The sequence below is a fragment of the Lithobates pipiens genome, unplaced genomic scaffold (genome assembly GCF_037356315.1).
Source record: "Lithobates pipiens isolate NorthernLeopardFrog02 unplaced genomic scaffold, aLitPip1_a1.2 Scaffold_8, whole genome shotgun sequence".
Classification (NCBI taxonomy): domain Eukaryota; kingdom Metazoa; phylum Chordata; class Amphibia; order Anura; family Ranidae; genus Lithobates; species Lithobates pipiens.
Window position 1 is genome coordinate 377,821,491 of NW_027507903.1, and position 27,128 is coordinate 377,848,618.

The 27,128-nt window shown below is 43.2% G+C and overlaps 1 protein-coding gene across 4 annotated transcripts in view; it reads right to left on the reverse strand.

Moving 5' to 3' along the window:
* Positions 1-27,128, reverse strand: part of LOC143964080 (A disintegrin and metalloproteinase with thrombospondin motifs 2-like) — a 1,751,863-nt gene that overhangs the window by 489,959 nt on the left and 1,234,776 nt on the right. For all 4 annotated transcript variants that reach the window (XM_077473787.1, XM_077473788.1, XM_077473790.1 and 1 more), the window contains exon 17: positions 2,955-3,114. In XM_077473787.1, the coding sequence (XP_077329913.1) occupies positions 2,955-3,114 (160 nt within the window). The remainder of the gene's footprint in view (positions 1-2,954; positions 3,115-27,128) is intronic.

Consider the following 27,128-nt stretch of genomic DNA (forward strand, 5'->3'; position numbering starts at 1 on the left):
ACTTCACGAAATCTAACGCCCTCAACATAACCCTCCCAAAAGAAGTTTGCGACCAGTGTAAAGTTAAATTTCCATTTACCTGGAGTACGCATGGTATTACGTACCTCGGTATACAACTCACGACATCCGTACAAGATTGGTACGCCACTAACTATTTGCCACTCCTGCAAAACATCACCAAAGATCTCACCAAATGGTCGGAAGGTCTTTTTTCATGGTTCGGACGAGTTGCAATAGTTAAGATGAACGTCCTACCGAGGATCCTATACCTCTTGCAGGCTCTCCCCACTGCCATCCCAAAGACCTTCTTTGCCTCTTTGCGTAGACTCTGTGTGTCTTTCATTTGGGGAAAGACAACCCCTCGACTCAGTTACTTAAAGTTCACTATGCCTAAGGGAGAGGGAGGACTAGGCCTACCGGACATTCATAAATATTACCTCGCCAGCCACCTCACTAGGATCCTTGATTGGAATCTACATTCCAAGACTAAAGACTGGGTACGACTTGAAAACGCTTTGGTCCCATCCCCATTAGCTCTAACCCCATGGATATCTGTAAAGCACACAACGCTTCTCGTGAAAAATCATCCTTTAATATAACCAACTTTATGTGCATCCCGAGAATGTTTTACGAAACACGCTATCTCTTCTTCTCTAGGTCCCTTAACGCCTTTAAGAATGAACCCTGACTTTGCCCCGAGCATGGATAAAAACATCTTATTAGATGTCTGGCCACATGAATCAATACAAGCTCGGCATTTCTATGAGGGAAACAGATTGTGCTCATATGAATCATTGGTCCATACATCACGAACGCAGTAGTTTCCCTTTTGGTCGTATGTCCAACTAAGACATTTCCTTCATGCAGCTCAAGCACAATCCCAATGGTCACGCCCCCTCACCCACTTCGAACAGCTCTGTGCATTAGCAGAACCACAACGACACCTTATCTTGCAAACTTTTGCGCTTGCAAGATAAGAAGTGGCAACGGGACCTGTCCCAACCTTTGTCCAAAGAAGATTGGGACACTCTTCAGGCTTGCACACAAGGGGTCCCTAAACATCCACACGCAGGAAAATGCATACAAGATAATATCACAATGGTATAGGACACCTCTTAAGTTACAGCGATTTGTTCCACACCTTTCCCCCCATTGTTGGCGCTGTTTAGACGGAGTGGGTTCCTTTTTACATGTCTAGTGGACCTGTCCCAAATTGCAACCGTTTTGGAGAGAGGTACATAGAGTGATTAAACAGGTCACATCTTTTGACTTAGCCTTCCTTCCTTCGCAATTCTTACTGAACTTACCCTCAATTCCCAAAAAAACATATTTTCGCTCCCTTGCCATGCATATGGTGAATGCGGCCAAGTTATGTATCCCGACCAAATGGCGTGCTTCTGAGCCTCCAACCATTGTAGAATGGCTGGAGAGAATCAGAAAAACTTCAGAAATGGAAGATCTTATCCATCAAGCCCATGACCCATCTGAAAAATTCACCTCCCTTTGGGCGTGCTGGTTTCACTTTCTTTCTACCCCTGAATATAAGTTGCTTTCCCATCCAGATCAGTCGGGGGTACGGAGCTAATGGAATGACCCCACTATTTCTCCTTCTGTTCTCCTTTCCTTCTCCACCAACCTACAGACCTTTATTCTTTTGTTCACCCATCCTTCTGCTTTAGACACTCACGTGACCTGAGCTATCCCCAGGGTTGGAGTTAGACCCCCCATAGCGATAGACTTTACTCCACAGGATGATCCTCAGAAATTCGAGTATGATAGAGGCCATGGCCTCCTCCCCCCATTCAGTTAAGGGGTTGTACACACAATTGATGTTGTTGTATTTGGTCACTCCTTTTAAATAGTGGTGGGCAGCTCCATCCTTATAGTTTTAAAAGCTATAAAAGATATTATTCTCTTGTACCTCATTATACATGTATTACTTGGTTTTTCACTAACAGATTGCATGTTATTATTGATGTTATGAGTGTATGTTCAAAAATCTTTAATAAAAACTTTTGGCAAAAAAAATAAAAAATAAACTATTTGAAGAAAAAAAAATGAAATTGATGATCCAAACACCCAACTATTTATAAATGACAATCATGGAAATTGTCAGGGGTTCCTAAACTTTTGCATTTAACTGTATATGTGCATTATGTCATTCCCTGTGTTGAATTTAACCAAGTCAGAGTGCACATTGGTTTATGGTTCTTGTGTGTCAAAAAAGCAAGTGAAAAGGTAACTGGGGAAAGAAATGCTGCTGGGGTTAAGGGGGAATACTTATTACATGGGTAATATTAAAAAAAAAATGCTACTAACAAAAAGAGAGAATAAGACTCATACTGTTGTGTGTAGTTTATTTGAATGTTCCAATCATATGAAGTAAATGCACACACACAATTAATATTACTAGAAATAACAAATACAAATCAGAACAGCTAGATAACTGTATTGGGGATTTAAGAAAGGATTGCACTACATTTCACATGGTGAGGCCTGCAACGTTGCAGTAGTGACCACATCAAAAAGAATATTAATTCCTAACCTTCACCTTCTCCACTGCTATTTTGTCTTTCATTATTTTCTTAAAAGCCACGTAATGGCACACTTTGCAGCTATATTAAGATCACAGAATTCACAATATTATAAGAGGTTCTGCAGTTATATATTCTCTCATCAGCTGTACTCATCAAATTACTGCATGAACAGGAGTACTAAATGCAAATGAGCGAAAAAAGTCCATATTTTCTGATATTAAAGTGAGACCAAGCACAACCGTGCAAGAGACCAAGTTCAAATCTCCAAATGGAATAAATCTTTAGAAGTTCAACTCCAAAATGAAATCAGACTATAATTTGCTCTCTTTAAAACACTTATACATTTCAGAGTGGATCATTTCTTATTTAGCTTTTTTCCATCCGCATTATCAGAAATTTCAAGAAAAATACAATTACCTCCACCACACGGCTTGGAACAAGGAGACCATTTCTTTAATGCCCACTCATATGCAACCATGTCTTCTTCAGGAACATAGTTATTACCCACATTTAAGGAATCTTCATGTATCATATATTTGTATGACAAAGATATTTTGGCATTTCCATTGGGAATTACCTAGAAAATAGAATTGACCACAATTGTTAAACAATTATTAAACAGATTAAAAACAACAAGGCCTATGAAAGCACCTTAGCCTTCTATAGAATGTGTATCTGTTCTTTTTACTTGTTTTCCTTCTCTAGCTTTGGACAGCTCCTTAAAGTGAAACTCAAAACGAACGCAAATATTCAAGTAGGTCGTTTTTTTTTTTTTTTTTGGCTAGACATGCAAAGTCTCTTCTTCCAAGAATATTTTTTCCTCTTTCCCTAGAAATTTAGCATTTTCTGTGTACACGTGGCCTTTTTCCAGCATCTGTCAAATGCTGGGACTATAGCTGGGTGGAGGGGATGATGTAACCTTTGTGCTTATGCACAGGAGTTAAATTATCAGTAGCCATCTAATAGACAAAGATTATGGACAAGATAATGGAGGGGAATGTAGGGACAACTGAAGGCTTTGATTGGTCAGGAAGAGGCTGGAGGAGGGCACACTCATAGGAAAGCGTGCACATTATGGCAATAAATTCTCACACCCAGTGAACTTTTGCTCTGCTTTAAAGATTGCTCAAAAACTTTCCTTTCCATACTTGAAGCATTTGCCTTTGCTTTGTATTAAATAACAAGTTTAATGTGAAAATATTTTTGCTGTGTTATCCTCTGCCCACTCTTCCCTCATCCAACTCTGAGCGAGCAGTGTTAGTCTAGTCAGCATTCTCTCCACTTGCTTTCCTGCACTGTTGCTGGAGCGGCTGGGTGCACTCTCTCCGCTCACTCTTGCCCCCCCCCCTTTCTTTCAGCCAATCAGTGGAAAAATGACTTGCTATGCAGTGGCAGCTAAGGATAAAAGGATCTGTGGTCTTTAGGGGAGCACTGCAAGTAGATGAATGGGGCTGTGGAATACAAGTGACAGAAACCTGTGCACCACAGAAGAAGAAAGGACAACTTTTTCCTGGGCAATCTACTGAAGGTCTGGGCAGACAGTTCAGGGAGACCAGTGTGTATGGACCTGTTGCTGTTCATGCCTACACAGAGAGCAGAGGCGCATGTGTGAGGAACTGAGCTGGGTATCCTTGCTGTGTCTTTAGAGCCAGAGGACAGAGCCTTTGAGGACCAGACCCAGAGACTAAAGCCCCATACACACTATCAGATTGTCTGCTGATTTTTTCCTTCAGGTTTACCAAAACCATGTAGTACAAGGGCCTGCCTGATTGCATACACATTGAAACCTCTAAGGTTTGACCTCATATTATATGGTTTTGGTAAATCTGATGGAAAAAATCAGCAGACAATCTGATAGTGTGTATGGGGATCAAGCCACAAAGTATTGCTGTGTCTTGTGGCATTGTTTAACTGGCTCAACATAATAAAACTATTTAATCTACCATCCAGTTCCATGTGGTCAATTTTCTGTGCATTATTATACAGCAGTACCATACTAACTTTTAAGCTACATAAGTGTATCAATTGGGACCAAGCAACCTAAAGAATCATGGCAGAACAGAAAACCCATCATATCCAGTGGCTCCTGCAGGGGTAAGCACTACATTATCATGATTTGGAGTGTGTTTTATCTTATTAAGTTTGTTGTTAAACTAATGTTGTTGTTTTTTTTTTCATTTAGCTGTATATAAAATGTTCTATTTAATAATTAAATATTTAATAAGGGAAGCACAGAGGATGAAAGATTTTGCAAAAGCATTCAACTTTTTTTTTTATTATAAGAGAGCCCAATACTACTAGCCCCCTTTGTGACTGTCTCCTACTAATTGAAACTGTGAATCATCTGTACATAGCAGACAGGGAGGAGGGAACTCACACACTAGTATTGCAGAGTATAGACCAACTACTGTTGCTTGATCATATTAGTGAGTAGATGGAGGAAAGTCCATATGTGGAAATAACGGTACAGTAGGTGCTGCCGATATTGTATTTCCAGCGCGATCCTGTCGCGCTGGTTCCCGGCGACAAACTTCTCTAACCAGCACGACCTTGTAGAATAATCCAACTACTGTTGCTTGATCATATTAGTGAGTAGATGGAGGAAAGTCCATATGTGGAAATAACGGTACAGTAGGTGCTGCCGATATTGTATTTCCAGCGCGATCCTGTCGCGCTGGTTCCCGGCGACAAACTTCTCTAACCAGCACGACCTTGTAGAATAATCCTCCTACTATTTCAATCCTCCTAATCATCTTGAGGCATTCATCCAATTATCCATCATCCATGTTTCCTTAGGAGATCACAAAAGGACATTCTGATAATTTTTGCCTTTATTGTGGGGGCTCTGGGCATTATGCAGTAAAATGTCCCAACAAAGTCAAAAGGACAGTTGCTGCGACTGATACAAATAAACTCTATTACCCAAAATATATCCCCATTGCTCTATGAAGAAAATAAAGTAAATTCTCTACTGTCAAATTTTGGCATCCCTAAAAAACTTATCACTGAGGGTTGTGAAATTCCTTGCTCTGCTATGCTGGATTCCAGGGCCACGGGGAACTTAACAGAGTTCACCCAAAGCAATATTATTTAAACAAGAGATAGATCTGCCTCTACTGATATGGAGACGATTGATGGCTCACCTCTATCGTCAGGATCTGTTACCCATGAAACAGTTCCTCTGGTACACCAATTTGAGGCTGGCCATCGGTAGATTATCAGCTAATAGCTAATTACATCAAACTAACCTGTCATGCTGGGTATCCCACAGTGTTCTACCAATAATCCTTCCATCAACTGGAGTGCACGGACTATACATTTTACATCCCCCCCCCCCCCCCCCCCACATTACGAGGAACATTGTAGAGAACCTTGTTAAACAAGTTTTTCACCAACCAAGTTGGTAATAGTAATAGTAATACCATGAGTTCCTGATGTCTGTGATTAAAAAGAATGCAAATCAATTACCTCTTCATCTTTATGATTGTCCTATTGAATTCTAGGGGCAGAAATACCATTTGGCAATCTTTTCAGTCTGTGTGAACCTAAAAAATAAGCTGATCAGGGGGTTGTGGCCGACGATGGAAGGCTGAGGATGCACACCACAGAGCTCTGTGTCCTGATGTATACAGGATGTCTTCCAGCTCACTAAAGCCTGTGATCTTCATGTCAAGACACAGCTCTTACTCAGCAGAATCCGCTGTGCATCCAAAGGGCTCTTTTCTGCCGTATCTCCTTCATACAGCCCCACCAGAGTCCCGCTCCCAGAAGGACAATATGGTGCCGAGCAGGACTCCAGCAAAGCTCCGGTCCACATCTTCTTCCCACAAGACTAGCACAATATTCGAGGCTGCTCCAGGGGAACCTGTCCTCCCAGACATGGCTGCCTTACTTCTAGCTGCTTGATCTGGGGACAGAAAGTCTACAATGCCAACTGCTATGTTGAAGGGGACCTCCAGGATCCGAAACTGAAGCTCTCCTTTCTGCTTTTCGGGGCGGACATCGAATCCTGGGCCACCAAGATGGAGTCTTCTCTCCATACTGAGCTGGATGCCCTGTGAAGACAAGTATCAGTCTCAGAAGCTACCATTTTAGCCCTTGCTCACACTCAAGAGGACCATGTGGCTCACCTTGGGAACTGCGTCCTCAGCACAGCTTTCTCATCTCTGCCAACATCAACTCTGCATTGAGGATAGTGAGAACCAAAGCCGCACAAATAATATTCGGTTTAAAGGCATACCGGAAGCTACAGCAGGTATTGACTTGAAGCCTACAATAATTGCTATTCTTAACCAGGTTCTGGAAAGGGAGGCCACATCTCCTATTGCACTGGACAGAGTGCATCATGTAGGGGGTACCAGGGGTGACCGTGCTAATTACCCCAGGGATGTGCTTTGCTGGGTCCACTACTACACCTGAAAGGAGGAAATCATGCACAAAACATGGCGCCTAGGCCCAGTGGACTTAGATGGCTCCTCTATCTATCTCTTCCCAGACCTTGCTCAGAACACTTTACATAAGTGGCGTGGTCCCTGCTCAACTAGATTCACCAAGTGGATGCTACTTACACCTGGAGCCACCCCCTCAGCATCAAAGTGACCCTATAATGGTTCCAAACTGACTGAACCCTCCAGAAGATTGTGGTCAAGCAGAAGAATAGGCTCCTCTTCCTCAACCTTGCAAATGTCCTAGCTTTAGCTCTGTATCCATGGATAGATACCGATGCACCCACAATGCATTGTGCACCTTGCAATGCATTGGAAGCCCTGATTGGCTGAAGCAATGAAGGATTTGCCCAATCAGGGCACAGAACACACTCAGAGCCATGATTGGAGAAAGTAATGATGACTGTGCCCAATCATGGCTCCTTGCTCATCCTTCCCAGAGCAGTCATTTTTTGTGTGATATTGGAGTAGAGATAGATAGAAAAGGGCTCTGTTCATTGCTACTAGTGAGTGTGCTATAATGTACTATTGTGATTCTATTGGGAGTGTAAGTGTAGTGTGAATATAATGTGATTGTCGTGCGACCATTCATTTTTACTTTAGTGTCAGTTTAGTGTTTCAGGGTAGGCTTACTGCAGTATATTGAGGTGCGTTAGTGTATGTTTACTGCAGTATATTGATGTGTGTTAGTACACGTTTACTGCAGTATAATGAGGTGTGTTAGTGCACATTTGCTGCAGTATATTTCCGTGCATTAATGCATGTTTACTGCAGTACAATGAGGTGTGTTAGTGCAAGTTTTTTGGCAGTATATTAATGTGCGTTAGTGCAAGTTTTCTGCAGTATATTGATGTGTGTTAGTGAACGTTTACTACAGTATATTGACATGCGTTAGTGCGCGTTTAATGTAGTATATTGACGTGTGTTAGTGCATGTTTACTGCAGTTTATTGAAGAGCGTTGGTGCACTTTTACTGCAGTATACTGAAGTATGTTAGTGCACTTTTACTGCAGTATATTGAAGTGCGTTAGTACACTTTTATGGCAATATACTGACGTGCCTTAGTGCAGTTTTACGGCAGTATATTATAGTAGACGCTATAACTTTTGTGCAAACCAATCAATATACACTTATTGCAATTTATTTTTTTGTTTTACCAGAAATATGTAGAACAATACATATCTGCCTAAACTGGGAAAAAAATTGTCTGTTTTTTTTAAAAATTGGGATATTTATTATAGCAAAAAGTTAAAAATATATGTGTTTTTTTCAAACTTTTCAAACTTGTCATACCTCACCCCAGAACAAAGCCACTTCTACCCCCGCCCCCCCCCCCCCCCCCCCCCCCCTACCTTTTTGCACATAGTGAGGGCAGAACAGTAAAAAGACTTACAACACAGCAGGCCTAGTCTTAGGAAGAGTGGATTAATTCTAATCATCAGCAGCTAACCTCCACAGCCACAGGCACTACAGAGAAGTAATCAGTTTCCTCATGCAGCACACAGACCAATATACTACACCAGTCATCCTTTAGCATACACACGCAGAGGAAAGCACATAAAGTATGCCAAGGACCACAAGCTCTAGAGCAGGGATATGCAATTAGTGGACCTCCGGCTGTTGCAAAACTACAAGTCCTATCATGCCTCTGCCTCTGGGTGTCATGCGTGTGGCTGTCAGAGTCTTGCTTTACCTCATGGGACATATAGTTCTACAACAGCTGGAGGTCCGCTAATTGCATATCCCTGCTGTAGGGTATCTAGTCAATCAGATTGGACATTAACTAGTGCGAACTAGATTTAGGCAGCTGCCAGGGCCCATGCAAAAGCAGAAGCCGCACGTTCACTGGTTTCCTATGCAATACATGAAGCTGATATGATAAGAGAATAGAGCTGCATAGATGAAGAGCATTATATGAATAGAGCTAAAAGTAAAGCTGAAGCTGATGCTGGTGCTGTGATTCTGTTCCCAGAAGATGCTCATCTGGGACAGCAGGAGCCACAGATCTGACTAATTACTTGATTACTTTCATTAACGTGAAATCGGGAGCTCTAGTCTTCTGAAGTTTGACGACCGCCCAGAACACTATTGGGCCTGGAAGTCATCTTTCCTAAGCAGCAGGACTGAAGACTTAGGCTCGGTTCACACTGGAACCAGCTGCGGATTGCACAGGAATGCTGTGCGTCCCCATTCTCCAGTTCAGGGACACGAATGTGTGCCTGAATTTGGCCCTGAAACTGAGCCAAAGATGCAGCCGCCCCGGAGACATGGGAGCCGGTTACAGTCAACTGCTATGCGAATTAGATGCGGGGAAACCGGCATCCAATTCACATAGGTGTGAGTCCAGCCTCAAAGAGGTTGTAAACCTCCGTGGGGAAGTTGTACCTATAGGTAAGCCTAGAATAAGGCTTACCTATAGGTACTGTACCTGACAGACAGGGAAATGCTTGACCTACTCTCCAAATGGCTCGGACTAGAGTCCTCTGAGCAAGCCAAAAGAATCAGGTCAGTACATGTTCATGATGTGATGGCAGGGCTTACAACGTTATGTCAGAGATTGAAAGACTGCTAGAAGATGCACTTCTAAAGCCGCGTACACACGGGCGGACTGTCTGGCCAACTAAGTCCGTCAGACAATCCGACAGACAGTCCGTCCTACTTTCGAATGAACGGACTTGACCACACACGATGAACAAACAGTCCGCTGAAAGCTTGCGCGATGACGTGTACAGCACGTACGACGGGACTAGAAATACGACGTCCAATACACTGCAATTCAACCTTCGGCCGTGTAAATCCTTTCTGAGCATGCGCCATACTTAGTCCGTCCAACTTGCCTACTCACGAGCGGACTGTTCGCTGAAACCAAAGTTGGACGGACAATATTACGGAAATTCCGAAATACTTAGTCCGCCAGACTGTCCGCTGAAAAAGTCCGCTGAAGCCCACACACGAGCGAACTGTCCGCTGAAATGTGTTTCAGCGGACTAAGTTGGACAGACAGTCTGCCCGTGTGTACGCGGCTTGAAGAAGACTGAACATTGTCCAAAAGTAACAAACAAAGACAATCAGAAGAGAGCTTAGAGACATACTTTTAGAGCTGGAGGCAGCAAAAGCTGGTAGATACCTGCCAGGCCTCTGATATTTGGGTACAGCACATGGAATCAACTCGGTATTCGAGAAGCTTCCTTACAATTTGCAAATTGCAAAGAAAGATGGATTACGCAAGCATCAAAATACAAGGAAGATCATCGGGTGACATTTCCACCTTTCTCCTTCCTCGCCTATTTGATTGTGAATCAAGCGAAAATGCGCAATGACCCAAACTTCGCCTTTCTGAACATGGGAGGTTTTAGTTTTTTAAAGACAGAGAAACAACCATCAGCACATAATAAAGAATGCAGAGCAACTGTGTCTGTATGGAAGACAGACCTACCGTCAGGGTCAGAAGCCAACCAGGATAAAAGCTCAGGAATGAAAGTTGAGGACCCAGACAAGTAGTGTCCGCTACATAACAAGCCTCATCCACTGAGAAAATGTTGCAGTTTTAGAAGCAAGACAATAGAGGAGCGCAAGTCTTATCTTAAGGACAAGCGCATTTGTTTCAGATGCTGTGGTTCAACTCAACATCTTGCAAAAGACTGTGTGAAAGCAATCCGATTAAAGAATGCAATAATGACAAGCATCTGTCTGCACTGCACCCAGGACCAGTACCGTGGAGAACAGAAAACCCAAGAAGATCATGGTGAGGAGCAAAAAGAGTGCAACACCAGCAATAACCTCAAGTGCATTGAGATCTGCACACAGACATTTAGCTCTGGATTATGCTCCAAGATATGTTTTTAATCAAGGTGTATCCTGCAGGCCTCAGAGAGAGGGCAAACAGAACATATGCGGTCTTAGAGCAAAGTAACAGTTTCCTTGTCCGCAAAGATCACATAGACTTCCTGAGCTTCTTGTGGTATGAAGATAATGACTTTAACAGAGGTGTCACAAAATACACGATGAAGGTACTGTCAGGAACCATGAATCAAACGGAAACAGAAAATGCAATTAAAATCACACATTTTAATATAATTGGTAAAAATGGTACAGATAGTAAACGTAGTCAAAACATAGCCAGGGTAGCCAAAGCGGGTAGTGAGAACAAGCCAGTAAATCAGGAAGCCAGAGATCAGCGTAATCAGAGGCAGCAGACAGGATAAGGAACCAGAAGGGACGTCAGCCAGGCAAGTCTTTAACAGGAACACAGCAGAGAGTCTCCAGATATGTTTGACCAAGGCAACAGCATGGAAGGAATGAACCAGGCAGTTTCAATATCCAGATGGGGCTGGCTGTAGGCTGGACTGACGAGCAGGAAATGATCACCAGGTGAGCCTCTGTGGAACGTTGAGTGCTGACAATTAACTGACAGCTAAGCAACCTAAGCACTGAGAAGGGAGGACTGAGAACCCAGCCTTGACAGTACCCCCTCCTCAATGACCCCTCCCAGTCGGAGGGCCACCAGGTTTGGGGGGAAAAAAGTCTATAGAAAGCACTGAGGAGGACAGAAACATGTATGTCCGAGGATGAGACCCAAGAGCATTCCTCTGGACCGTACCCTTTCCAGTGAACCAGGTACTATATGCGCTCACGGAACCTACAGGAGTCAATGATCGATTGTATCTTATACTCTTCATGGTTTTCAAGCTGAACTGGGTGAGGACGTGGTACCAAGGTGATGAAATGGTTGCACACCGAAGGTTGTAATAAAGAGACATGGAATGCATTCAAAACACGCATTTTAGAAGGAAGGTCTAATGGGCAAGCCACTGGGCTGATCTTACAGAGAATACGGAAAGGCCCAATAAACTGTGGTGCCAGTTTCAGTGAGGGAACACAGATTTGGAGGTTACAAGATGACAGCCAGACCCTCTCCCTAACCTTGTAGGAAGGCACAAGTAGGCGTTTGTGGTCAGCACGGAGTCTGTACCTCTCACTGGCACATCGTAAGGACTCTTGGACCTGCACCAAAGTGGAACGAATATCAAGGAGATGCTCCTCTAACGCAGGAATTCTTTGAGCAACAAAAGAGTCAGGCAACATGGAATGTTGTAAACCATAATTTGCCATAAACTGAAACCATCAGGAAGTGGTATTGACAGCACTACTGTGAGCAAACTCCGCCCAAGGTAAGACAGACAGGAGGAGGACTGCTGTTCTGTCTATGGCTGAATGACAGGCGGATGAAAGGCACTGGGGGGACATCCCATACTGCTGTTCCCAGCTTGCTTTTGCTGCATGGGTACTTTTTTGGGGGGTCAGTCCAGCTGATTCAACAGGGAAGGAAGGCGGTGGGCAGAGGCAGAGATAAGACTGTGATCTGCAGGCTGTAGCAATTAAAAGAAAAAAAAAAACTTTCCCCTGTCAAGCGGACTCTTTCTCCACTTTCGGGTACCACTGCACAGTGATCTATTGTGTGACAAGTATGTGACAATCCCTTCTATATTAATCCGCCAGGCAGACAGGGGGCGATGCGAGGGGACACGACTTGCCTCGCCGCGACCTGCCGCGACCTCAGCGGCGACTTGCAAATGACTTCTGTATAGAAGTCAATGCAAGTCGCCCCGAGGTCGCCCAAAAGTAGTACAGGAACCTTTTTTCTGAGTCAGAGCGACTCAAGTCGCTCCTCTTAGAACGGTTCCATTGTACAGAACGGGGGCGACTTGTCAGGTCGCGGCACGGCAAGTTGTGTCGCCTCGTGTCGCCCCCTGTGTGAACCGGCCCTTAATCTCACCTTCATCAAATAAAACACAAAACAAAATCAATAATGACAATTTGACAAACACACTTACCTACTCTGTCTCTGTGTAATGGTTTTGCTCAGAGCAGGCCAGACAACTGTTTTTGCCGTGTCCCCCGCCGTCACCTTTCCTTCTAGCAGTGCCCCCACAGCAAGCTTCCACAGTTGTTGCTTTGCTTGCATGACGTTGTCTAATATCTTGTATTTTTCTTCTAGGTTCTTGTCAAATGTAGATGCTGACAGGCAGGCCAAAGAGATGTTCGTGCTGGAAATGCAAGAAATATCTTCTGTACAGGTACGACAGGCACAGGCAGCTACACCTGAGGTGCTTGAGAAAACAGCTACCAAAAGGCCTCACACTGAGCAATAGCCAGGTACCAGTGTGACTGTGGACAGTGTTTTCCAAGAAATTGCTTATTCATCTACATTTGAGAACAGTGCTCCCACAGCTGTTACCATACAAATAGAAGCATATCTTGGAGAGGTCACTGTGCCTCGTTCGGAAAAACCTCTTGAGTATTGGGCAGTCAATTAACTGCGATTTCCCACTCTAGTCCAAATGGCACAAAAATATCTTTCAGCTCCTTGCAGTAGTGTGGAAAGAGAGAGATTGTTCAGTGCAGTGTCACACATTCTGACTGACACCAGAAACCGACTTCTAACTGAACATGCAGAGATTATTCTGTTTCTTAAAAAAAAAATTGCCACTTATGTTTGAATTGGAAAAGTAATCTACCGCCTGTTACTGTCCAACTGTAAGGCATCATGCACAGTTGCCCGCTTCAGCTCAAAGCAACTGCTCCACTTGGCATTTGAGTGGGGGTTTTTTGCGTTTCCTCTGCCTGTTAACTACCCTCCATGTTGGCCAAAAAAAAATTATCTTTTTTAACTCCATGCCACATACTTTTTCCTGAAGTGAAAAAGTGAATCACCTATGGTGTGCACATTGCACACTATAGGTGATTCAATGTGCAATGCATGGAGGACACATAGCCTAATATGGAGTGGCATAACGTTAACCCTACAGGCAAACTAAAGGCTCAAAAACAGGGAGCTCAAACGCCTGTAGGAGCAGCTACTTTCAGCTTTATAGTGCATGTGGCCTTAGGCTCCTTGGCTTTGCCATCCTGGAATAAACCTAATTCTGATCTGTGAAAAATGTTTTTTCACGAGTTTCATAAGAAGTTGATCTAGAAGCAAAAAATGAACTTTTCTCAACAGCAAGCACACACAGGGGCGGCGTCATGACGTAGGACGCAGGATCTGAGGGAGGAAATAGTACGAGGCTGGCCGGAGCGAGAGGACGGCGCGTCACGTGGAATACAGCTGGAGAGTGAGAGGCTCCAGCAGGATGAAACAGCTCTTCCACCTGCCGCCGCTCCGGAGACCGCCCGCCCGTCGGATGCCACACGAGAGACGAATATAACAGCGGTATCGCTGTGTGCTTCCTACCCTTCCGCTGCCCCCCCCTCTCTCTGGTTGGATCTCCTCAGCGTCCAGCGCTGCATAGAGCTGCACAAGAGCCGGGACCATAACACCGGTATATGAGTGAGAGGACTGATGCAGGAAGACGGACCAAGGATTAGATCCAAGAAGCAACGTGGAACAGATAAGAAATTAAGTGTCTGTGATCTGTGATATTGCTGTTTGGTTGTTTTGACTTGGGCCAGATGTGCAGTGCTGGGTTCTGCTGGGTCAGGTGGTGCAACTAGCATACCGAAATCAGGAGGAGTAATATCATATAAGATAAGAGTTTGGGCTCTATGGTAAAACTGCTATAGTAAAACTGCTCTACCTGACGGTTAAATTGGTATTTTAATCTTGGTCAAGCAACACAGCACTGGGTTATATTGGACTATGTGGCGCAACCAGCTCTCTGGAACCTGAAAGAGCAAGGCCGTGACGATAAAAAAAAAAAAGAAAAAAAAAAAAAGCTGGGCGTTATATAATTTTATTCCATCAGGTTGTTAAATTTTTGGCTCGGACATGTGGCTCTGAAATATTGAGGCCATGTGGTACTGCTGGTCTTTGTTGTTCTCTTTTTGTTTTCTTTATCTTACTGGGTGCTGATAAAGTGTTAAATGTACTAAGCACATATATATAAACAGTATCAGAGAGGCCATTACCCTCCTTTTGTTTCTACTTCGAGACTTCCTTAATACTGAAAATATGCGCTATGGTTAAAGGCCCCAATCTGAGAAGAAGGCCTAAATTGAGACGGTGAACTATATAAGTTTAGACAAAAGAAACAGGATTACACCCAGGAACCCATTAACTGTGAGATAATCCAAACTAACTCCAGGGTTCTTTTTGAGAATATCCCTGACGTCCTATAATTCAAAGATTTAATGGACCATTATTATACTGGTAGGGGGTTAACATCATAATATCTACATGGTACAACGCCCCAGAGTGAGTGATTTATTCTCCCCTAATGCTCCCATGGGAAAGGTGCAAATTAAATAAATAAGGATACCATAAAAATAAAAAAGTGGCCTGGTAGAAAAAATAAAAGTATAAACCCTAACCGTGCAAAAAAAAAAAAAAAAAAAAAAAAAAAAAAATCAATAAAGGAGAATCTTGATAGGAGTTTACATATTCTGCTCCGCCGCACCAGGGAAAGCGCTAAGACAATGACGGGCGAACCAGCCTTGCGGGGTGGAGAGAGTGCGAGGATAAGGGGGAGGAAAACAAAATGAGTAAATCCTCCAAACAAAATGGCAGGGGGGGGCGGGGGGGTCTTAAAACCCCAAAAAACGCAACAGATAGCACAATCAAACAATATCTGACCCAAGGGGGAAGCCCAAGAGGAGAAGGAGCGGAAGGAGTACCTCCGAAACCAGAGAAGAAGAAGGGACAAGATAAAAAACATGAAAAAATCAGGGACTATTCCAGGGAGGATCTTACAACCGAAAGTGAAATGGAGCTGAGCAGAGATGGAGAGCACCGGGGAGTAGATTTGCCTATAACACAGCAAGTATTGAGAGAAATGCTCTCAAACCTCGAAGTCGCAATAAAATCAGAAATTGGTTTGCTGCGAGTGGATCTGGGACACCTGTTAAACAGAGTGGAAGAAGTGGAGTCTAATATGGAAAGGCAAGCCCAGGAATTGGGGCGCGTGAAGGACCAAATTAAAACAACAAATCAGAACCAGAGAAAAATCTTGTACCAACTGGAGGATCAAGAAAATAGAAATCGCAGACAAAATTTAAGAATACGCTCAGTACCTGAAAAAAAACAAGAAAACCTAAAGGAAATTATCAAAAACATATTCAATCCACTCCTGGACAGAGGAGAGGATGGATTCCCAAAGATTGAACGGGTCCACCGTATAGGTAGAATAAGGAATGAGGGAACCAATAAGCCACGAGATATTATTGTCAGATTTAGATTCTGTGAAGATAAAGATGAGATATGGTCAAAATTAAAGGGGAGAGATGTATTGAAATACGCAGGGGCAGACCTGCAAGTTTTTCCAGATCTAGCCTCAGAGACATTGACCAGAAAGCGGCTTTTGAAACCTCTGTTAGACCAGATGAAAACGCAGAACATACGATACAGTTGGGGATTCCCGGCTTGTCTCGTAGGATCTAAAGATGGCAGGACAACTAGGTTGCGATTCCCAGAAGAGCTGGCGGGATTCTGTGAGAGACTGGGGATTCAGGCCCCGGCCTTGCCGGGGTGGACGGATGAAGATTTGGGGGTCCTGGGGGAGAGGGGGGGGTCCCTGGGAGGGAGGGAGGGAGTTATGTGAAGCTACACCATGGTACGTGTGTGGATGCGGGGGGCCGGTCCTCCCCCCTCCTCTTCTTGGTATAATCTTGGGGGAGAGGAGGGGGAGGCCGAATACTGTCCCTCACCTTAGAACCTACAAGACTTATTGATGGTCGGGAGTACCGGACCACTCAGTGAGTCAAGGGCCAGATCTAGGCCGGGAGGGGGGGGGAGGAGGGGAGGAATGGGATGGCGAGGGGTGAAGGGTAGTTTGGGGAGGGGGAGGGGAAGGGGGGGAGGGGAGGGGGGGGGGAAATCTATGCTGGAGAGGTTATTGCCCGGGGTAGAAGTAAGAAGGAGATTCTATATAGTTACCCAAGAGATCTAAGATGCAAGCCATAAATTTTATGACGTATAATGTCAAAGGTCTAAACACGCCTAGTAAGAGGCATAAGATATTGAAGGAACTTAGTCACTACAAAGCGGAGGTAATTTTCTTACAGGAAACTCATTTTTCTCACGAGGCAAATATTAAGTTATATTCAAAGGAGTTCCCAGTGTGGTACTATGGAGATGCGATAACAAGTAGAGGAAGGGGAGTGGCTATAGGATTTTCAAAGAAGATACAGTTCAATTTAGAAGAAAGATTAGTAGATCCGGAGGGAAGGTACCTAGCCCTAAGAGGTAAACTGAGAGAAATGGAATGTACCCTGATCAATATATATGCCCCTAATCGCGACCCTACAAAATACTTAGGGGATCTCCTGGGGAAATTAACAGATTTTGGGAGAGGACCAGCGATTCTGATGGGGGATTTGAATTTTTCCGTCGATCCGGGATTGGATAGTACATCCGGGGCACAGGGGACTGGTAAGGTGCAATTAAAAAGAATAAAACAAAAACTACATACTTGTCAACTAGTAGACGTGTGGAGAGTCCAGCATCCAAACGAGAAAGATTTCACGTTCTATTCCCCTGTGCACAGGATGTACTCCCGGATCGATTACATTTTTGTAGATCATAGAATCTTGGAAATGGTTGAAGAGACCTCGATAGAGGTAGCTACACTCTCTGATCATGCCCCGGCTAGGATGAAGCTGCGATTAAGGGGAGGGGAATGTAAAACCTTTACTTGGAGGCTAAATGAAGGATTAATTCAGGATGTAGAGGGGGAAGAAAGGATTAATAAAGAATTAGAACAATATTTTGCGATCAATAACACCGAGAATATATCAAGTCAAAATTTATGGGAGGCCCATAAAGCCTATATTAGGGGGATCCTGATATCATTGGGATCTAGAAAAAAAAAAGAGAGATCGGAAAAAATCAAAACTCTAATAGAGGAAATATTTAGAATAGAACAGCAACACAAAAAACACCCGAATCAGGATAAGGCAATCTTCCAAAAATTATTAATCAAACGGGATGAATTAAAAACCCTGATGGAACAGGAAACTCAAAAAACGTTCAACCAAATAGCTAGGGACAGGTACTATGGAGACAACAAACCTACTAAATATATAGCAAGAAGATTACAAAAGAAAAAGTCCAGAAATTACAAAGAAAAAATTCAGACAGGTAAAGGGGGTATGGTCTACGGAACAAGAGAGATAGCGGAAATATTTAAGAGTTATTATGAGAAAGTGTATGCAGTGGATCAGCCCATAGGACTAAAGGCAGAGGAAAAGGACCTAAAAGTGGGGGAGTATCTGGAAAAAGCTCAATTAACAAAAATCACTGAATTAGAAATGGAATTACTAGAGACCCATTTCAGAGGAAGAATTACAAAAGGCACTTATGGACTCAGCCTCTGGTAAAAGTCCGGGCCCAGATGGGTTTACTGTATATTATTTTAAGAAATTTAAGAAAATATTAATACCTCATCTATGTAATTATTTAAATGGATTAGGGACAGAGTATGAAATGAGTGAGGAGGCAAGGTCCGCATCTATAACGGTTATTCAGAAGGATGGGAAGGATGAGACATTGTGTTCTAATTATAGGCCCATATCTCTACTGAATGCTGATACAAAGCTGTTTGCTAAAGTTCTGGCTAGTAGAATGATGGCCCTGATGAACACATTAGTCCATCCTGACCAAGTGGGCTTTATATGCGGAAGGGAGGGAAGGGACAATGGAGTGAGAACATTGCTCCTTCTATCCCAAGAGGGTGAGAGGGAGAGCCCGAGTCTACTCCTGTCGATTGATGCCCAGAAGGCCTTCAACAGGGTAGACTGGGGATTTATGTTCCGAACCCTGGAGGCAATGGGAGTGGGACCCAAAATGGTCCAGAGGATTAGGACACTCTACTATCATCCAACTTCAAGGATTAAGATCAATGGTATGCTATCCCCACCCTTTGAGATGAAAAACGGCACAAGGCAGGGGTGTCCTCTATCACCCCTGCTGTTTGTGCTGTCCTTAGAACCACTGCTTGCCTCGATTCGCAATGATCCACAGATTAAGGGAATTAAAATAGGAAAAGAAGAACATAAATTGGCCTCCTTTGCCGATGATGTGTTATTCTATATCAGGGAGCCAAGTAATACGATGCCCAAGCTGATAGAAGCAATAGCACAGTATGGCCAACTTTCGAATTTTAAAATCAACCAAGTTAAATCAGAGGTACTCAATATTAATACGGGCAAATCGGAAAAGTGTTGGCTTCAAAAAGAATTTGGGTTTCCTTGGCGGAAGGAATTAAATTACCTTGGAATAAAACTTACAACCTCAGTAGAGAAATTGTTTAAATTAAATTTTATCCCATTACTAGACGAAATCAAGAAAGAAAGTAATAGACTGGTAAATAGACCACTGACCTGGATGGGACGTATTAATACACTTAAGATGTTCATTGTACCAAAATTTTTATATAAATTCCAGATGATCCCCATAGTGATACCGAAGTATTATTTTACGAAGATTAAGACACTGTTAGGGGGGTTCATATGGAACAAAAGAAAAACTAGAGTCTCCTTCACTACCCTGAAACGAAGCAAAAGTCAAGGGGGGTTAGCTGTACCTGATATACAAAAGTATTATAACGCTATCGTGTTGTCGAGATTAGTAGAGTGGGTAAGGGAAAATAATAAGGAGAAAAGATGGGTAAATATAGAAAATGTTTTGAGTAAAACACAGTTGAATAAGATAGTATGGAATCCGCCAAAACACAGGACACTTGATGCAGACACAAATATTTTGACACGTAATACACTTAGGATTTGGGATAGGGTATACAAGCAATTGAATGGCCAATATAACTCTCCACTTATAGAGTTAAAAGAAAATGAATACTTCCCTCCAGGGCTAAAAATTAATAGCGGGAATTGGTTGAAAAAAGAGAAGGCACAGGTTAGGGATCTTATAAAAGGAGGAAGGATTTTGTCACTACACGAGTTAAAACACAAAGGGGATTTAGGAAGAATAGATGAGTGGCGGTACCTTCAGTTGGCCCACTTTGTGAGAAGCCTACCACAGCCATTAAAAACGGAAGAGGAGTGGTCACCCCTTGAGAAGCTTTGTTTAGCAGATAATCCCAAGGGGATAATCTCTAAGCTGTATAGGCTACTGACCGAGAAAGGGGAGCTGGAGAGTCCGCCTTATATACAGAAGTGGGAAATGGAATTGGGCACACAATGCGATAAAAGCACCCAGGGGAAAATTTATATAAACTCATACACAGGTCAGCAGCCAATAGCAGAACAGTAGAAATGAATTACAAATGTATCTCTAGATGGTACGCTACACCCCAGACAAAATTCACAAATTTCAATCAAGTAAGTCAAGGGATTGTTGGAGAGGGTGTGGGGAATTGGGAACAATGACCCACCTATGGTGGAGTTGTCCTAAAATAAATAAATACTGGAAAAGGATCTTACATTATGTAAAAAAAATTACAAACATTACAATCTCAGAGGATCCATGGACAGTATTATTTCATGATACTAGAGAGGAAATAAAAAAGTATCAGGAATCGTTGGTCCCGCATCTTCTAAACGCAGCCAAAAGATTAATACCAAAAAATTGGCAAAAAGAGGAAAGTCCAGCAATCTGGGAATGGATCGATACAGTGGAAGAGACTTACCGTATGACTAGGCGAAGGGAAAGCCATGATGATAAGGGATTGGTAGTAGTAGATAAATGGCAAGAGTGGAAAAAATTAAAAAAATCATGGAGCTACGCCGAGCATATAAGAATATGAGAAGGTCTAAACCTCCACGCATAGTTAGGTAGAGGGAGGGATGGGTGGGAGACGGGGGGGGGGCAAGGGGGAGGAGAGAGGGAGAAATTCGTAGGGGTTGATTTGATATTTTCTTTGTGCTCTTTTCCCTGCATTATACTTGCCTTGGAAAAAAAAAAAAAAAAAGAGAGGAAATTTTTGTGATATAAATTAGAAAAATTAATGCTACAATGATGTGAAGATGAGGACAACGTAAATGAACGTTAAACTGATTGGACCTCATGAAAATTCGCTGAAGTAGTAAAAAAAATAAATAAATAAATAAATAAATAAAAAAAAAGAAGCAAAAAATGAAAATAATGTTAGTTTGGAGGTACTGTTCAGTTGCCTGAACAGGCCTAACATTATTTAACAGTATTTAACAGTATTGCACTTGGGTTGATTGATGTGATGACGTGAACTTGTTTTATACGTGGCGTCATCAACAATGATGATATTTCATGTTCTGTGTGAGCTTTTCATTTTCAAGGCATAATGCCTGTACAATGTAGCTAAAAGCATCTGCTCCTCAAGGAGTTTGAGCTTTTTTCCTGCGTGTTAATGCCTCGCCTCCATGTCAGCCCATTGCAAACTAGTTTCAGGAGCTTAGTGGCAGAAAAGTTTACATGCACAAAAAAAATCCAAAGATTTACATTTCCAATTCCTTTGGATTTTTTTTCTGTCTGCTTCCTGTAAGCTGCCCTGCCACTAAACTTCTGAAACCGCATAGTGTTCCTTTCCTTGGCCAATGGCCATGAATGAACACATAGGCTAACATGGCGGGGAAGAGGTAACAAGTAGAGAAAAAAAAAAGATCAAAGAGCTAAACACCAGAAGCAGCTGCTTTGAATTGTGCATGATGCCTTACTGCAGCCTACATGCCAACCTAACACACATTCTTCCTTGCCATCCTGGAATGTTGTGCCTGTGAAAGGTGTTTCTCTTACACATGTGTAAGAAGTTGAACTGGAAACAAACATGCTGTGTGTTAATTTTTTGTTTTTTCAATTCTATAATGCCTTGTGTTGTGAGTTGACTGAGGTACTGTACTGTTCTTGCTTCTCCTCATGCCTAAATTGTGAACTTGCAATGTACATGTCATTGATGACATTTGACATTATTTTTTTTTTAATATATAACATGTTCCATGCAATTTGCACTTTAACAGCTTTGCGACCAGCAAATAAACATGCTTTCTTTCATATGTCTTTTGACTGCTTTTCAATTCCTCATATTATGGCGAAAATGTGTAATTTTTCATTATTTAAAAAAAAAAATGGTCACATGACCAAAATCAGGTATCGGTAATTGGTATCGGCGAGTACATGATGTCAAGTATCAGTACTCGTACTCCTTGTCAAAAAAGTGGTATCGGTGCATCCCTAGTTTTGATGCAAACAAAATGCTTAGTCTACAACGGTCTTAGCTCCTACCTCACTGACAACAACCTTCTTGGCCCCTTACAGTCTGGCTTCCGCTTGCTACACTCCACTTAACCACTTAACGACCGCCGCATGCCATTGTACGTCATTACAATGGCATGTACAGGCACAAGCACGTACATGTACGTGCTTGCCTTCCAGCGGGTGGGGGGTCCGATCGGACCCCCTCCCGCTGGATGCGGCGGTCCGGTTCGCTTCAGGAGCGATCCGGGATGAGGGGATGGCCGTTGGTTTCTGGCCATCCCCTCTCGATCGCTCCTGGCGAATGAGAAGCTTCCTCCCACTGTGTATTGTATACACAGGCAGGGAGGAAGTGATGTCATTCTCCTCGGGGCGGTCTTATCGACCAGACTACGAGGAGAGGTCACAGTAAGTCTGCACCAAACACTACACTGACACTAAATAACACACAGGCACACAAACCCCCCCCCCCCCCCCCGATGTCCCCCCGCCCCCCCTCAGTCACAGTGTCACTGATTGCAGTGATCATTTATTTACTGATCACTGCATTCAGTGTCAGTTGTAAAAGTAAAAACTGTCAGGGCAGTTAGTTTTAGGTCCAGGGTAGCCCCCTACCACCCCCCAATAAAGATTTAACCCCCTAATTTCCCTTAGAGTTAACCCTTTCACCCCCTTTTGCCACTGTCACTAAGCGATCATTTTTCTGATCGCTGCATTAGTGTCGCTAGTGTCGCTAGGTAGCTAGTTATTTTTTTAGGTTCACCGCCAGGTTTTTATAGCGCTAGGTACCCCAATATACTACCCAATAATGGTTTTAACCCCCTGATTGCCCCTAATTAACCCTTTCACCCCCTTTTGCCAGTGTCACTAAGCGATCATTTTTCTGATCGCTGCATTAGTGTCACTAGTGTCGCTAGGTAGCTAGTTATTTTTTTAGGTTCACCGCCAGGTTTTTATAGCGCTAGGTACCCCCATTTACTACCCAATAATGGTTTTAACCCCCTGATTGCCCCTAGTTAACCCTTTCACCATCGATCACAGTATAAGTGTCACTGGTGACGCTGGTTAGCCAGTTAGTTATTTAGGTTCCCCGTCAGGTTTTTATATAGCGCCAGGGACCCCCATATACTACCTAATAAAAATTTGAACGCCCTGATTGCCCCTAGTTAACCCTTTCACCAGTGATCACCGTATAAGTGTTACGGGTGACTCTGGTTAGTTAGTTTGCTTTTTATAGCATCAGGGCACCCACCATTTATTACCCAATAAAGGTTTAACCCCCTGATCACCCGGCGGGTGATATCAATTAGGTTTTAGGGTCAGGGTCTGCGTCGCCCCAGGCAGCGCTAGGTTAGTGCCAGTACCGCTAACACCCACGTGCAAAGCATAAACCTCCCGTAGTGGTATAGAATCTGAACAGATAAATATCTGATCTGATCAGATCTATACTAGCGTCCCCAGCAGTTTAGGGTTCCAAAAAAACGCATTGTTAGCGGGATCAGCCCAGATACCTGCTAGCACCTGCGTTTTGTCCCTCTGCCCAGCCCACCCAAGTGCAGTATTGATCGATCGCTGTCACTTACAAAACACTAAACACATAACTGCAGCGTTCGCAGAGTCAGGCCTGATCCCTGCGATCGCAAACAGTTTTTTTTGGTAGCGTTTTATATTTAAATCCGGAAGGCAGTGCTTGCTTTTCGGGGTCCAGTACGTGGCTAGGCTCCCAAAAAGTCCCCCACATGTAGTATTCGTACTCGGGAGAAGCAGTAGAATTTATTTTGGGGTGTAATTTGACTTATGCCCATAGCATGTGTGAGCAATATATCATTTAGTGACAACTTTGTGCAAAAAAAAAAAAAAAAATTGTAATATTCCTGCAACTTGTGGCAAAATATAAAATATTTCATGGACTCAACATGCCTCTCAGTAAATAGCTTGGGGTGTCTACGTTTCAAAATGGGGTCATTTGGGGGGGGGGGTTTGTGTTATTTTGGCATTTTATGGCCTTCGAAACTGTGATAGGTAGTGAGGAGTGAAATCAAAAATTTGCACCCTTAAAAACCCTGAAGGCAGTAATTGGTTTTTGAGAGTCTAGCCGCATACGGCACCCCGAAAAGTCCCACATATGTGGTATCCCTGTACTCAGGAGAAGCAGCAGAATATATTTTGGGGTGCAATTCCACATATAACTATGGGATGTGTGAGCAATATATCATTTAGTGACAACTTTTTGTAAACTTTTTTTTTTTTTGTGTCATTATTTAATTACTTGGGACAAAAAAAAATATTCAATGGGCTCAACATGCCTCTCAGAAATTTCCTTGGGGTGTCTACTTTCCAAAATGGGGTCATTTGGGGGGGTTTGTACTGCCCTGCCATTTTAGCACCTCAAGAAATGAGATAGGCAGTCATAAATTAAAAGCTGTGTAAATTCCAGAAAATGTACTCTAGTTTGCGCAAACCAAACTAACTTTTGCGCAAACCAAAAAATATACGCTTATTGACATTTTTTTTACTAAAGACATGTGGCTGAATAAATTTTGCCCTAAATGTATGACTAAAATTTAGTTTATTCGATTTTTCTTATAACAAAAAATAGAAAATATCATTTTTTCTCCAAATTTTCGGTCTTTTTCCATTTATATCGCAAAAAATAAAAATCGCAGAGGCAATCAAATACCACCAAAAGAAAGCTCTATTTGTGGGAAGAAAAGGACGCAAATTTCGTTTGGGTACAACATTGCATGAGCACGCAATTACCAGTTAAAGCAGTGCAGTGCGAAATTGTAAAAAGACCTCTGGTCCTTAGGCTGTTAATTGGTCCGGGGTTGAAGTGGTTAAACTGCCCTACTGAAACTCACGAATGACCTAACGGCTAAAACCAATGGCCTCCATACTCGACCTCTATGCAGCCTTTGATACTGTTGACCATTCGCTCCTCCTCAAACTCCACTCTTGGCCTTCGAGACTGCTCACTCCTGGCTCTCCTTCTACCTATCACAGCGCTCTTTCAGTGTGACCTATAACTCTGTTTCCTCCTCTCCATTTCCTCTTTCTGTAGGGGTACCTCAAGGTTCTGTCCTCAGACCTCTTCTCTTTCCATTTACATCTCCTCCCTTGGTCTGTTAATAAACTTCCATGGCTTCCAGTAGCACCTCTATGCTGACGACATAAAAATCTATCTCTCTACTCCTCACCTCACTCCTTCAGTCTCTTCTTGCATTACTAACTGACATATCAGCATGGATGTCACACCACCTCATCAAACTCAATCTTTCTAAAACCAAGCTCATAATTTTTCCTCCAGCCCTGCCCCTCCCCCTGACTTCTCCATCAAGATCAATAATACAACCATCAGTCCCTCCCCTCATGCCAAGGTACTAGGTGTAATCCTAGACCCTGACGTGTCCTTTCAGCCACAGATCCAATCACTGTCAAAATCGTCCAGAATTCACCTCCAAAACATCTCCAAAATACGCCCCTTTCTAACCGCTGAGACCACTAAGCAACTTATTTACTCCCTTGTTATCTATTGCCTTGACTATTGTAACTCCCTCCTCCTTGGCCTACTTCTCCGTAAGCTATCCCCTCTTCAGTCTATCATGAATGCCTCTACCAGACCCATCCACCTTACCAACTGTTTAGTTTTCGCCAATCCTCTCTGCTAATTTCTCCACTGGCTTCCCATTGCCCAATGAATAACATTCAAAACAATAACATACAAAGCCATTCAAAGTTCTGCCCCGAGCTACATCACCAATCTTATCTCCAAATATCACCCAAACCATCCTCTCTGCTCCTCTCAAGACCTTCTGCTCTATAGCTTCCCTGTCTCCTCCCCCAATGCTTGTCTCCAGGACTTCTCTAGAGTCTCTCCCATCCTCTGGAACTCACTACCCCATTCTGTCCAGCTATCTCCTACTCTGTCCACTTTTAGGTGATACCCGAAAACTAATTTCTTCAGGGTGGCCTATCCTGCCTCCAGCTAACAACCAAATCTTCTACTCCCCCATCAGTTCGTCTTCCACTGTCCCTACCTTTTGTTCACCAGACCCTCCCTCTTGTATTGTAAGCTTGCAGGAGCAGGGCTTCTATAACCCTCTTGTTTAAATTTTACTGTTGGTGTAGTGTCTCCCTACATTGTAAAGTGCTGCACAAACTGTTGGCGATATATAAATCCTGTATAATAATATCAAAGTTTATCCCAACCTGGTTAAGAAACCCTCTGCAATGAACCAGGAACGGGGCTGGAAATAGACAAGAACAACACACAGCCACAGCCACTACCAGAAACGCTGAATGGAAACTTCTTTAGGAAGAGAGTGAATGATCGCTGTGTCATTCGAAACAGTCTCTGATAATGCCAATATGATTAAAAACACACAGGGAAGTTTATTAAAACAATGATGTAAATTGATAAAAGCCAATGGATGCAAAACTCTCCTCAAGCAGATGGAATGCTAAACAGCGTAAGCAACACTGTGTAAGTAATACTGGGCAAGCGATAGGGTGCAGTCCAGCTCTATGGGACGGTGCAGCGGTGATTGAGCTGAATTCCTCATATGCAGTGAGCAGGACCTGTCACGCTTGGGCACTTCCACCTGCCCGTCCACCTAGCTGCCGGTCAGCTCTTCTCCCCTCAGCGGCTTATATATCCCCTCTTATATTGCCCCCCCCCCTTACGGGCAGCCTTCAGATGCCCACCGGGGAACTTTTCTCAGAGTGAAGCTGAAGATAGGCCCAAATCAACTGTGGGGCATGTACATTGGGAAAAGGCACCCATGAGTTATCTTCAGGGCCATAACCCCTCCATTTAATCAAAAACTGGGTTTGACCCCTTCTCTTCCGGCAATCCAGAACGGCTTCAACCTCAAATTCCTTGTTTCCTTCAACATACAATGAGGGAGGAATCTCAGGTTCTTGATCAGGGAAGGAGTTAGCCACGGATCGTTTTAAGAGAGATACATGAAACACCGGGTGAATCCTCAAACTTGCCGGCAGTTTGAGCTCAAAGGCAACAGCATTGGT